The 15,028-nt window shown below is 33.6% G+C and overlaps 1 protein-coding gene across 4 annotated transcripts in view; it reads right to left on the minus strand.

Annotated features, from left to right (window-relative positions):
• Positions 1 to 1,729: 1,729 nt before the first annotated feature.
• LOC110102744 (SART-1 family protein DOT2) overlaps positions 1,730 to 15,028 on the minus strand; it is a 75,727-nt gene continuing 62,428 nt past the window's right edge. For 2 of the 4 annotated variants that reach the window (XM_020831202.2, XM_020831204.2), the window contains exons 11-13: positions 7,231 to 7,451; positions 2,797 to 2,881; positions 1,730 to 2,320 (exon numbers count right to left, since the gene is read on the minus strand). In XM_020831202.2, the coding sequence (XP_020686861.1) occupies positions 2,243 to 2,320; positions 2,797 to 2,881; positions 7,231 to 7,451 (384 nt within the window). In that variant the 3' untranslated portion in view covers positions 1,730 to 2,242. The remainder of the gene's footprint in view (positions 2,321 to 2,796; positions 2,882 to 7,230; positions 7,452 to 15,028) is intronic. The other 2 variants (XR_002303867.2, XR_002303868.2) reach the window with 2 other exon arrangements.

The raw sequence follows: 15,028 nt of genomic DNA on the forward strand, positions 1-15,028 counted from the left end.
TCTAAAATTAGTGTAAAGAGAGACTTTAATGTCGTGGCTTCAATTTCTAATGCTGCTGCACTCAAAGGCCAGCAACTGTCCTCCCGATGAAGCTGGAGGAGATGGAGGAAGGCAACAAGCGGGGCAGGGCACAAGAAACCCTCTGGCAGACTTATTTCGTTGTAATCTCAAATCAAAAAATTTTGACTCTGACAACACTATGAGAAAGCAATGAGAGCGAGCAGCCCGCCTAAAAAAAAAAAAAGCAACCAAGTGAGAATTGTCTCCTATTAATAACCGGCTCCCTCCCTCTAAATAGAATAGGAACTCCATTGGCATGAATAGATTTCTTAATAATTTTATCTCCAACGAGCAAGGTAACAACGACATCCTTTGATAGCACAAAAGTACACTGTTGAACCCATCGCTGCTTATCCGGGTGGTGACGAGCCTGCTGGGCAAAGCCTAGGTCCTTGGTTCGAATCCCTTGGCAAGCAGTGAAAGCCTTAAGTGTTGACCCGTGTAAGTTGCATGCTAGGTTGACCGGAATTTTCACTGGCCTAAAGACAGTGCTTCCTCGTCACAAAAAAAAAAGTACACTTGTTGATAATGCTAATTTAGTGCAATCAAAAAAAGGTTTCCTCACTTTTGACAAAAGGGGTACCAAATCACTCAATATTTTACTCCAGAAAATTTCGCCCTCTCAAATCCAAGCGGCAATTAAAGCCTAGTCCCAGGCCATGTTCTATAAAAATCAAAGGACCAACGCTCAGCAGCAATAAGAACTAGGCCAGGCAAATACCGAGGAATAAACATGAATGTTAACGAGTAAAAGTGCAGTGAGGAACATACACTAGTACCTAGTGGAGTTATCTCTGCTCTGCAAATTTGTAGATTATTGGTAATGGTAATGAGATGCCCTTACGTGCAACCTCCCCACTCCTTCCCAACTCATCTCTCAAAAGAAGCCACAAAATAACATGCAATGGACTGCATCATTGCAAGAGAAGGTGTAACAAGTGAGCTACAGGCATTCGCATAGTCCAGCCAGCTCACACATTCTCCTTAGCTTAGCAACTGTGATGTAGACAGGTGAGGTTGGCCTTAGGTCAGTTTAGTTGGAATACTAGGCCTATCGAACCCAGATCAAGGTGCAGTTTGTCATGTTTACAATCACCCAGATGAGCATCAAAATATGAATCATTCAACTTGCACATGTGGAGCCACTAACATGGCAAAAAATCCTCGTTTTTCACTAATCTAGTGCAGAACCATCACCCTAGCTCAACTTTCAGGGTTAAAAGAAGGCACCAAGGAACAATCAATTAGTCACCAAACAAAAATTCTAATGCGTTCATAGCCTGGTCTCCCAATTCACAAAAAATGAGGATTTTGTGCCATGTTAGTATGTGGAGCTACTAACATGGGACTAAATCCTCGTTTTTAGCTGCAAAACCTTTACGCTAACTCAACTTACAGGATAAAAAAAAGGCACCAAAGGACAATCAATCAGTCACCAAACAAAAATTCTAATGCGTTCATAGCCTGGGTTTCCCAATTCTTAATAATAGTTGTAATATTATTATATTGTATATATTGTTATTCTTATTGCCATTAATTAAAAAAAACAAAACTGGCCTCAAACCTCACTTCTAAAACTTGCCTGTCTGCGATAGTAAACCTTGTTTGAATCTGCAGCACATACCAGTAGTAGCCTTGGATAATTGTTCATATATAAGCAACAGGTGAATTAAGCTAATCAATCTCCTCACAAGCAGATCACATTTTTATCATCAAAACATTAATTACATGTTATCATCCATCAAAATATCATGTTGACGTGCGTATTGCCCACACAATCCTCAAGCCATACAATTACAATAACTATTCCCTGGAGTAAAAAAGCAAATCATCATAGAAATAAACAATAAAAAAAGAAAATAGCACAGTGATAATGGTGCTGCAGCTGCTATAATAAGTTGAGAGCGTTAGAGAATATGAACTTTCGCCTGATAATTGCCAATCCTCCCCAGGAACAAAAGCTACAGGAACTTTTTGACAAGGAATCTGACCACATCGTAAATAAATAGGCAATATTGGCTTCAAACTAGCAAGCATAACAAATTTGCCTCTTGTGCTTCAAAATGGTAAGTCAGAACGGAACCTGTATTAGATAGCATGCACCAACTAGCCGAGATATTATGTTTGAGACAGCTACATCAAATGCTCTTGCTGCAGGGAATTGCTTCAGTAGTCTAAGGATTTATATCTTTGGTTTCTTTGGTGGTGGAGGGCCCATGTCAGAGTCAGGCTTGCTCCTTATACCAAGGAAATGCTCAACCTGTGAAATACATAAATGGCGTAGCTTCCATTAAAATTTTCTTTTTTCACTTTATATAGGAAAAGGCACATCAATGATAATCATGATCAAAGAATTCAATCCTAAACCTGCTATTTGGTATTTCGTAAGTCATCACATCGCAAGAAGGCAAACAACAGCTTGCAATTCCATAAAGACCGTACATCAGGAATAAAGGAACGCCATTTTGATCCCGTTAAGTTGTTCATTTAAAATAAGCAAGGTTCTTTCATGATTTGCGAAGATAGAAATTGGTCAAAGGAATAGGAGCTATTCGAAAGAATTTTAACACTAACTATAAGGATCAAGATGAAGTCAAATTCTTTGAATTCGCAGCAATCTCTTAAAAAATGACAGTCCCATGATCGCATTAACTGGGCCAACAAGTTTGTTGGTGAAAAAAATCCTACCATGCACATACAAATGCAATCAAATTGCAGTGATAACGGAATACAGACCTTTTTGTCCCCAAGCATTGGAGTCAAGCTCCCCGGATTGTCTTTCTCCACTGTAGCAAAACCACTTCTTGGATCACTGGTTTGGCTGTAGTAGAGGAATGGAGAAAATTAGCGGATGTCAAGAACTCTGGAAAATTATTATCATCATTATTAGCCTTAACACACTAGTTGCTCTAAAGTAGAGCATAAGTCTACTTACTGATAAGCAGCCACAAGGTAGGTATAGATGATGACGGTACAAAATCAATTACAGAAAAATTTCTGGTAAATAGTTAATGAATATTCAATTTAAAGAATGTCATAAGCTGAACTCGAACTAGTGAGCCCAATCCTGGAAATCAGAGAACATACCGCTTCAGCTAGAGCTCTTGGATTCATGGCCAAACAATAAAATATTTTTTGCATTACTTCATCTTTAATATTTGTCACTCCTATTTTCCTTCTCATATAAATTATTTCACAATACATTCTAATCCAGTTTAACATTCTTAATCATGCACCCTCAAGGAAACTATTAGGGATTTTTTATCAACCAGTGCTCACAACCATAAAATACATTTGGTCAGATTATAAAAACTCAAATTTAAGTCTACAGAATATTCTCTTATGGCATGTACTACAAAGTTACTTCTAGCTTTAATTATAAAACCTTAACGCTAAAACTACCTCATTATCTATATTTTCATTATTTAACATTGTCCCAAGTCCTAGATGAGAAAAATGGAGGGTTGCATTAGGTAGTCGACAACCAACATAAAACTTGTCGAATAATCATAACATGAATCATTTAATACATTGTGTTAATGCTAGGACAATCCATGGAAGCAACGCATTGTATGACCTGAATATAGCGACAAGTATAGTGCAAGGGTCACTGAACAGGCGTCGATGTAGTGTTAAATAGGCAAGGGTTTCCCACGTCATTGATAGATGTTGCCAAAGAAGCTAGTCTATTAAACTAAAATCATGATCGGGAACTTAGAATATAGATTTCCTTACAGACAAATTAATGGAATTAATAGATATTATGATTCATAGGAAGATAAATATTCTATGCATCCAAGAAACTAAATGAGTTGGAGAGAAGGCTATGGAGATTTATAGTTTAGGATTTAAACTATGATATTCTGGTAGAAGTCATACTAGAAATAGTGTAGGTATGATTATAGATAAAAGTTTGAAGGATAATGTTGTAAAAATTAATAGAATTGGAGATAGAATTATAGCTTCAAAGATTGTTGTTGATGTAAAGATTATTAATATTATAAGGGCTCATGCTCTTCAAGTAGGTTTGGATCTGTGTTCAAAATTAATTTTTTTGAATTCCTTAGAAAAATTAATATAAAAGATGCATTTTGAAAAAAAAATGATTTTTATTAGAGAAAATTTAAATTGACATGTTGGTAGAGAAGTTGTTGATTTTAAAAGTATTCATGGTGGATATGAGTTTTGAGTGACTAATAAATGTAATTAAGATCATATTAGATTTTTCTATTGCTTATAATTTTATAATTGCTAATATACTTATTTAAGAAAAGAGAAGATCATCTAATCACTTAAGAATGTATATAATAAAACTCAAATGGATCATTTCTTATAAGAAAAATAGATCATTTATATTGCAAAGATTGTAAAGTTATTCCAAGTAAAAATTTATGTATCCAACATCGCTTATTAGTTTTAAACTTTAAGATGAAGGGGAAAAAATAAAAAATAAAGTAAACGTTGTTTTAGGATTAGATGGGGGCATTTAAAGAATATTAGTAAAAATATTTTTTGCTAATAAGATTCTACATCTTAAGATTTTATTCGTACATGAGGAAGTTTATGTTATGTAAAAAAAAGTAGCTTGTGATATTAAGAATGTTGCAAAAGATATGCTTGAAGTATCAAAGGGAAAAAACTATTAATAGTAAAAATAGTTGACGGTAGAATCAAAATGTGCAAAAAAAATAAAAAATAATAAGATTTATTGTAAAAATTGGTTTAGCTGTAAAAATTCTGATAATTAGGAAAGATATAAAGAGGCCTATAAGGAGTCTAAGAAAGTAATACGCGATGGAAAGATTTTAACTTTTAATGATTTATAAAACATATTAGATACTAAGGAGGGCAAAAGATAATTGTATAAGTTAGTTAAATAAAGAGATAGTAGTAAGGATTTAGTTAAAGTGAAGTGTATTAAGGATGAAGATCAAAAAGTGCTTTTAGTATAAGATGATATTCAACAAAGGTGGATCATGGATGAAATATTTTGCTAAACTTTTCAATGACTTTAGTGGCCATAGCATTCTAAATGAAAATAAAGATTCATGTTTTTATCGACATATTAGTAAAACCCAAGTTAAAGAGGCATTAAAGAAAATGAAGTGTGAAAAAATTGTTGGACTAAATGATATTCTAATAGAGGTGTGAAAATGTTTAGGAGATAAAATTTCTTGGCTTACTAAACTTCTAAATATTATTTTAACGATTAAAAAGATGTCAGATTAGTAGAGAATGAGTGTGTTGATTATTATTTTTAATAACAATGGTGATGCACAATATTGTGCGAATTATAGAGAAATTAAGTTAATGTGTCATACTTTAAAATTATGGGAGAGAGTTATGAAACATAGGTTGCGGCGTGGCACTAATGTTTCTCAAAATCAATTTGGATTCATGCGAGGTACGCCTACTATGGAAGCTATACATTTATTAAGAGGTTTGATGGAGAAGTATAGAGAGAATAAGGAGGATCTACATATGATTTTTATTGATTTAGAGAAAGTATATGATAAAGTTTCAAGAGAATTGTTATGGAGAGTTCTACATAAGAAAAGGATTAATAATGCTTATATTCAAGTTATTGAGGATATGTATGCAGAAGTTGTTACTTGTATTCAAACATAAAGTGGTTTGACCAAGTATTTTCCAATTTCAGTTGGATAACATCAAGGATCAGCCTTAAGCCCATATCTTTTTGCTTTAGTCATGGATGTTCTCACTAGACATTTGCAAGAGATTGTACCCTGATGTATGCTTTTTGTTGATGATATTCTTCTTATTGATAAGAGTAGAGAGGGAGTGAAACTAAACTTGAATTATTGAGGTCAACCTTAGAGTCTAAATTCTTTCATTTGAGTAGATCTAAAATTGAAAATATAGACTATAATTTTAATAATAATAGATATAGTAGGGAGATTGTGACTTTGCAAGACCAAGTCATTAATAAGAGTAAACGTTTTAGATATCTTGGGTATATCGTTCAGAGTAATGGTGAAATAGATGGGAATATTATTAGTAGAATTCAAGTTGGATGGTTGATGTGGAGGAATGCAACGGGCTTGTTGTGTGATAGAAAAGTCCCTCGCAAACTTAAGGAAAAATCCTATAAGATGGTAATGAGACCAGCAATGTTTTATGGTGCAGAATGTTGGCCATTAAAAGAGAAGCATAATATTAAGTTAAGTGTTGCAGAGATAAGGATGCTCAGGTGGATGAGTGGCTTTACTCTTAGAGACAGTATATGAAATGAGCATATACGTGAAAAGGTTGGAGTAGCTCCAGTGGAAGATAATATTAGAGAGAGTCGCCTTAGATGGTTAGCTCACATAAAACAGCGGCCTTTCGATGACCCGGTTAGGAAAGTAGATGTATTAGATTTGACTTATGTTAAAAAAGATAGACATATATCTAAAAAGACTTGGTTAGAAAATATTAGAAATGACATTTATTTATAGATGAGAATTTAACTCTTAACAAAACACAATGAAGAAAAATGATTCACGTAGCCGACCCCACAGTGGGATAAAGGCTTGTTATTGTTGTTGTTGTTGTTGCTATTGTTGTAGTATCTATATTTTCATTATTCAACAATCAAATATAATTAAACCAAGTTTACACTAACATTTCATGCATTGAACACCTTTTGCAAGCATCTTCAATACCAACACGTAAAGGTGTCAACTTAATATTCATCTTTGATATAATGGTCCTTGGATTGAGAACTGTTTGATCAACTCTATAACTGTTGATGTAAGTCATTGCTTCATATAAATCCTTAACAACCTCCACATACATTTGACAAACCCTTTTTATTTATTATTTTTATTTTTTTGAGCTCACACCCAATCAATTATTATTGTATCTGATAATATGATTGTTCAATATCAATAAAAATAATGTGAACGAAAAATATTTTTGCTCTCTGTAACTTCAGCTAAATAACTTAATCACAAAAATCACTTCCATTGTGGAAATTTCTAACACTGGTACCAACACAATTTATGCATTATCATTGAACTAATTTAACTTTGCTCTTTGAACTCAATCTATTATAATTCTTTATTATGCTCTTTCGAAATGATTTCTCACCAAAAATTCTCATTTAATAACTTCTAAAAACAGAGATAACTAAGAAAAGGCAAAGGTGGAATAAAGAAAAAGTTTTACCCTGGCTTTACATGACCACTGAGTACAAGGTAAGGCGACTTCAGTCTAGCTTGAGCTTCTCTCATTTTTTCCATTGCTAATAATGGTGTGTCAGAAGCTTTCATTTGTTTTGTCTTTAAATCTTCCAGATATTGCTTCATACGCTTTTCTATCTTCGTCTTTCCCGGGCCTTTACCATGAAACTTGTGGGAAAGCATCCTGAATGCTTCCTTTGGCGTCATCTGTTGAATAAAAAGAAGATAACGTACAATCGTTGAGTTCAGACTTCAGAGAAATCTAGAGATTTAAAAGATTTGTGTGCATGTCAAAAACTTAAAACTAGAAGCTGGCAGCAACATTAAGACTAAGAAAATGATATCAAATATTACTGAATCATCAAGAAAATTAGAAGCGACACTTTGTATAACCTGAATATAGTGACAAATTTGCAAGAGCCGTTGCACCGACGGCCAGGTGCATTATTAAATAGGCAATGTTTCCGACATCATGGACGAATGCAAGCAAAGAAGCTAGTCAATGAAATTAAAATTAGGATAGAAACTTAGAATATAGGTTTCCCTATAGACAAATTAATGGAATTAATATATATTATGATTCATAGGAAGATAAATATTCTATGCATTCAAGAAAATAAATAGGTTGGAGAGAAGGCAAAGGCGATTGATAGTTTACGATTTAAACTATGATATTCTGGTAGAAGTGATACTATAAATAGTGTATATGTGATTATAGATAAAAGTTTGAAAGATAATATTATAAAAATTAAATGAATTGGAGATATAATTATAGCTTTAAAGATTGTAGTTGATGCAAAGATTATTAATATTATAAGAGCTTATGCTCCTCAAGTAGGTTTAGATCTGTGTTCACAATTAAAATTTTGGAATGCCTTGTAAGAATTAATACAAAAGATGTCTTTTGAAGAAAGAGGTTTTTATTGGACAAATTAAATGGACATATTTGTAGAGAGGTTGTTGATTTTAAAAACATTCATAGTGACTATAGGTTTAAAGCGACTAATAAACAGGTAAGACCATACTAAATTTTTCTATTGCTTATGATTTTGTAATTACTAAATCTTATTTAAGTAAAGAAATGAGCATCTTATCACTTAAGAATGGAAATAATAAAACTCAAATTGATCATTTCTTATAAGAAAAATAGATCGTTTATAATGCAAAAATTGTAAAGTTATTCCGAGTGAAAGTTTACGTATCCAACATCGCTTATAAGTTTTGGATTTTAAGATTAAAGGGCAAAAAATAAAAAATAAAGTAAAACGTTGTTCTAGGATTAGATGGGTGCATTTAAAGAATATTAATAAAAATATTTTTGATAATAAGATACTACATCTTAATATTTTATCTGTGCATGAGGAAGCTAATATTATGTAAAAAAATAGCTAATGATATTAAGAATGTTGCAAAAGATATGCTTGGAGTATCAAAGAAAAACATTTAATAGTAAAAATAGTTGGTGGCGGAATAAAAATATGTAAGAAAAGATTAAAAAAAAAAAAGAAGAGTTGTTATAAAAAATGGTTTTGATGTAAAAATTCTGAAAATTAGGTAAGATATAAAAACTCATAAGGAGTCTAAGAAAACAATATGCGATGCAAAGATTTTAGCTTTTAATTATTTATAAAATAGTTAAGATACTAATGAGGGCAAAAGATATATGTATAAATTAGTCAAACAAAGAGATAGTAGTAAGGATTTAGCTCAAGTGAAATATATTAAGGATGAAGACCAAAAAGTGCTTTTACTAGAAGATGATATTCATCAAAGATGGATGAGATATTTTGCTAAACTATTTAATGAAGATTGTGAGAATATGATTTACTTTAGTGACCTTAGCAATCTAAATGAAAATAAATATTTTATTTTTATCAAAAGTTATAAAAACATTTAAAGAAAATGAAGTGTGGAAAGGTTGTTGGAATTGGTGATATTCCAATAGCGGTGTCAAATGCTTAGGAGATGAAATAATTTCCTGAATTACTAAACTTTTTAATATTATTTTGAAGACTAAAAAGATGTCAAATGAGTGAATAATGAGTGTGTTGATACTTATTTTTAAGAATAAAGGTGATGCATAAGATTGTGTGAATTATAGATGAATTAAATTAATGTGTCATACTTTAAAATTATGGGAGAGAGTTATGGAGCGTAGGTTGTAGCGTGATACTAATGTTTCTCAAAATCAATTTGGATTCATGCCGGGTAGGTCTACTATGGAAGCCATACATTTATTGAGAGGTCTGATGGAAAAATATAGAGAAAATAAGGAGGATGTACATATGATATTTATTGATTTAGAGAAAGATTATGATAAAGTTCCAAGAGAAATGCTATGGAGAGTCCTTGAAAAGAGAGGAGTTAATAATGTTTATATTTAAATCATTAAAGATATGTATGTTTGATCAAGTATTTTCCTTTTTAGGTTGGATTACATCAAGGATCAACCTTAAGTCCATATCTTTTTGCTTTAGTCAAGGATGTTCTCACTAGATATTTGCAAGAGGATGTACCTTGGTGTATGTTTTTTGTTGATGATATTCTTCTTGTTGATAAGACTAGAGAGGGAGTTGAAGGTAAACTTGAATTATGGAGGTCAACCTTAGAGTCTATGGACTTTCATTTGAGTAGATCTAAAACTGAATATATAGAGAGTAATTTTAGTAGTAATAGACCTAGTGAGGGGATTGTGACTTTGGGCGATCAAGTCATTAATAAGAGTACACGTTTTAGATATCTTGGATCTATTGTTCAAAGTGATGGTGCAATTGATGGGTATATTATCAGCAGAATTCAAGTTAGATAGTTGAAGTGGAGGAATGCATCGGGCTTATTGTGCGATAGAAAAGTCCCCCTCAAACTTAAGGGAAAATTCTATAAGATGGTGGTGAGACTCAATGCTTTATGGTGTCAAATGTTGGCCATTAAAAGATAAGCATAATACTATGTTAAGTGTTGCAGAGATGATAATGCTTAGGTGGATGAGTAGCTTGACCCTTAGAGATAGGATACTAAATGAGCATATACGTGAAAAGGTTGGAGTAGCTCCAGTGGAAGATAAGATTAGAGAGAGTCGCCTTAGATGATTTGGTCACATTAAACAGAGGCCTTCCGATGACCCGGTTATGAAAGTTGAGATATTAGATTTGGCTTATGTTAAGAAAGGTAGAGGTAGACCTAAAAAGACTTGGTTAAAAAATATTAGAAATGGACTTTCTTTATTAGATTTAAATGAGAATTTAACTTTTAACCGGACACAATGGCGAAAAATGATTCATGTAGCCGACCCAACGTAATGGGACAAAGGCTTGATGTTGTTATTGCTTGGATGTTCTCACTAGTCATTTGCAAGAGGTTGTATCCTGGTGTATGTTTTTGTGGCTGATGATATTCTTCTTGTTGAAAAGGCTAGAGAGGGAGTTGAGGGGTAAAGTTGAATTATGGAGGTCAAACTTAGAATCTTAAGGTTTTCGTTTGAGTAAATATAAAAATGAATATATGGAGCGTAATTTTAGCAGTAATAAATCTAGTGAGGGGTTTGTGACTTTGGGCGATTAAATCATTAATAACAGTACATGTTTTAGATATCTTGGGTTTATTGTTCAGAGTGATGATAAAATAGATGGGGATACTATTAGTAGAATTCAAATTGGATGGTTGAAGTGGAGGAATACATTGGGATTATTGTGCAATAAAAAACTCCCATAAATTTAACTAAAGGTTGGAGTAGCTCCAGTGGAAGATTAGTGAAGGTTGCCTTCGATGGTTTGGCCACATAAAACAACAGCCTTTTGATGACCGATTACGAAAGTAGATGTATTAGATTTGGTATGTTAAGAAAGATAGAGGTGAACCTAAAAAGACTTGTTTAGAAAATATTAAAAATGACTTTTTTTTATTAGATTTAAACGAGAAATTTACTCTTAACATGACACAAGGGAGAAAAAGGGTCCATGTAGCTGACCCCACGTAGTGGGATAAAGGCTTGATGATGTTGTTGTTGTTGTTGTTGTATCGAAAAAATTGGAATAACTATATGCTCATACTCTGACAAAGAAGGTGTTTTATTCAGGGTACTACTTTTGGATGCCCATAAAAAGCATATCATTCAACTAGCTTTTTGTATGTTAGATAGATGCCAAATCTTCAAGAGGAGTTTGTTTATTAAAAATAACATTATCAGCATTAGCCTTTGCAGGAATTGAAGAATTGGTTGTATTTTATTTCGCCATATTTGCTAAATTTATACAATCCTATGAACTTCTCAAGTAGGAAAAGTATGAAATTAAGGGGTGAAAATCAGAAATACAACAATAATAGAATAACTATAATAGCTAGAACAGGGAACCAATAAAATGATAACAAAAGCTTGGTCAGAAAAGAGCCCTTGGATCCATGAACTAGCCAAGACTAAGGGACCGTTTGGGAAGGCTTCTTCAACGTTTTGCTTTATAAAAAGTAATTAAATGATCGTTTGGGGCATTGGGGCTAAAACAAAGTTAGAAAAATTTTTGCGGCCCACCGTTGCTTATCACAACCTACGAATACCTCTCACGTTCAGCAGCTTCCCACTATTTCAGTCGTTAATCACCACAGTGCAAGGCCAATCCAGCCACCTTTCCTAGTGCGACCGATACCCTATTACGAGACGTTGATGTCATCGCATTGTTGGACATGAATCCCAGTCGAACTCGGCCAATCCGACTCACGAGAATTCCAATCTAGACAAAACAGGATGGAACATATACGATCGAGACGCCCACGAATTCGCACAAAGCAGATTGTGCGATGAAATGTCGGAGGAAGATTGTGATTCCGATCAAGATCGAGCACTCCAATGTGATATCAATGAAGAAATGGTTGAGAGTGAAGCTACTTGTGAAGACGAACAGCAGGACTTACCATGTCATAATTTCTTGTAGGAATGGGCACTCACTGCGCAGTTTGCAGCAAGATTCCAAATGATCATCTTTAAAACAATTGTAAGGATCATTTCGCGGATCAAATCAGTTTTGGAGAGCTATAATCAAATTATTGTCAAAGGTTCCTTCACCAAAACTTCAACACGATGAATGTGATAGAAGAAAAGAAATGCAAAAGATGACTATCCTTGAAAACCCTTTGGTGTGCATGCCAACAAAGTGACCATATAAGCTAACGAACAGTATAAATTAGACTGTTGACTGTTGTAAAACTTCTCCTTCATAAAATATCTACATATTTCAATATGTATTGTGCGGTTATGTTGCATAGAATTATGTAATATTTATAGCTGACTTAATAGCACAATAAAGCTTCATCCAACGTTTGCGTTCAAACTTTAAATCTTCCAAGATAATTTTTACTCATAGCAATTCGCGGATTCCTAGTGCCAATAATCTAATTTGACTTTTAAGCAAGATCTTGCTACCACATTTTAATTTTTTACTTTTTCAAGTCACAAGATTGCCTTCCTAAGAACGTCTAATAGCCTGGGGTTGACCTCAAGTCTATCATATAACCCATATACTATATGTAGTATTGTAAGCTTCAAAACCCGGATACTCCTATTTAAAAAGAATTTCTTTGACTGGAGTTCCCTTCAAATATTATAGAATGTCATTTATTTCCCTCACATGCAATTATTTAGGCAATATTGATGACGAAAGCAATTTTGAGTCTAGCATATACTAAGTAGATAAGTCTTCCCACAAGTTTGATAGAAAGTTTTTCTACTATTATATCTTTTAGGCTTCTCCAAATCTATGATTGAATTCATAGAGCTTTCAACAAGTTTGAATACTGACTTTTTAGTTTCTTTCAACAGGTATAATATATATTATGTTATGATATAAAGATTCCACAAGGAGATTGTACAACCTCAGTGCCGAGAAAATATTTTAATTAGACTAATTCTTTGAATTCAAATTTTTGGAGAAATATTTTCTTCTCCATTTCTTTCGAGTCAATAATTACCATGATATTGCCATTAACATAAACTAATAGTGTCAAAAACCCACCTCAAGTCATGCTTTATGAATAATATATGATCATCTTAACTTTATTTGTATATTATCTTGAGTATTACCTTTATAAATCTTCTAAACTTGACACTTAGAGATTGCTTCAATCCATAAAATACCTTTTTTAGCTATATTTATTTTGCGGTTGATCTAATCCAGGTGTACTTTCATATACACTCCCCTTCTAGGTCATCATATAAAAAGGCATTTTTAACATTGAATTGGTGAATTGTCTGATCCATATCAGTTATGAGTGATAAAAGACTTCAAATAGTATTTTATTTTCACAACTGAAGCAAATGTTTCGAAGTAACTGATCCTATACATTTGAGTGTAATCTTTGAAAATCAAAACTCACCATATACAACTAGTTTCTTTCTTTTAGATAAATTTAATAATTTTTCTATTTTATTTTCTTAAAGAGATTCAATTACCTCTTTCATAGCATTCTTCTAATTCTCACAATTTAATGTTTCAGGAACTATCATAGGGATATAAATAGCATGCAAGCTTGTTATAAATATTTGGTGATTATGAGAAATTTTTGTATGATAAAACGTATGTAAGGATGTTCTATGAAAGTTCTTCTACGGTTAATCTATAATTCTTTTAATTGCGAGTTCAATATTTTCGATAGCAAACTCAGTGATGGATTGATTTGATTGATTAAGTTGCGTGGATTGAGGGATGGATATCATTTTTCCATACTTAAATCTATAGTAGCTGAGTAGAAAATGATTCAGACATAGGCTCAATTTGAATGGTAGTAGTTTGTTGGGAGGGTGGGGAATGGTGTTTCTTCCTCAGAGTAAGTATTAGTAAAGTGTTATTCCTCATTAAAAGTGATGTGATGCATGGATGGAGTTACACAAGAATTAAAAGAGAATTAAATTCTAGCTCAACGAATTATATATTCATGTATCAAAGTTAAGTCGATTACAAGAAATTCGCGATGTTCAACTTGCTAGGCAAAGAAACTACAACAAGATAGCCAAACCACTTAAGCAAACGCAAAGGAAAACATAAACCAAAGGCTAGTAAATAAAATCCCGCAATTAATACGGAGTTGTTCACACCTTGAGGCCTTTAACTCTCTTTCCTACGGAGACTAGGTTGAACAGCGGAAGATTGTCCAGACTAGCATCGAGGTTGCCACTAAGATGGAGGTACCAAGGAACGTCGCCGTGGGGAAGGATCTCGGAGGCGGAGGGGGCACGGTAGATCGACCTTTGATAATCCACGTGTAGACGGAGAAGTGTTCGTCGATGGAATCTACTAGCGTCGGCAAGATCCGGTCCAAGTATTCTTCGACGGTGTCGTCGAAGTCAAAACCGACGTCGAAGAACTGTGATCGGAGGATGTTGACCATTCCGTTGTTGTCGTACTCAGCAAGTGGATCCGGATGGTCGCCGCAAGAAAGGTCTCCCAAGGAGGGAGGGTGGGGCGGCGGCTTGGAGAGGGGAGAAGGGAGCCGGCGGTAGAACAAGGGGAGGGGCGGGCTGGTTGAGAACAAACTGAAATTTAATTTTAGTTTTGTGAAATTAGGAGGGAAGGATTAGGGATTTTGAAATTCCAATTAATGTAATCAATGCATTAATTGAAAATTTCAATTAGGGAGAGGTTATGGGAGAGCCGGCGGTAGGAAGAGGGGATTAGGGGAACTAAAACTGAAATTATTTCAGTTTTAAGAGGAGTGGAGGGAAAAATTCAATCCTAATTTGAATTTCAAATAGGATTTGGGGGGTTTAATTGAGCCATTAATGGGATTTCCCATAGGGG

Source organism: Dendrobium catenatum, unplaced genomic scaffold, assembly GCF_001605985.2.
Source record: "Dendrobium catenatum unplaced genomic scaffold, ASM160598v2 fragScaff_scaffold_1557, whole genome shotgun sequence".
In the NCBI taxonomy this organism is placed as follows: Eukaryota; Viridiplantae; Streptophyta; class Magnoliopsida; order Asparagales; family Orchidaceae; genus Dendrobium; species Dendrobium catenatum.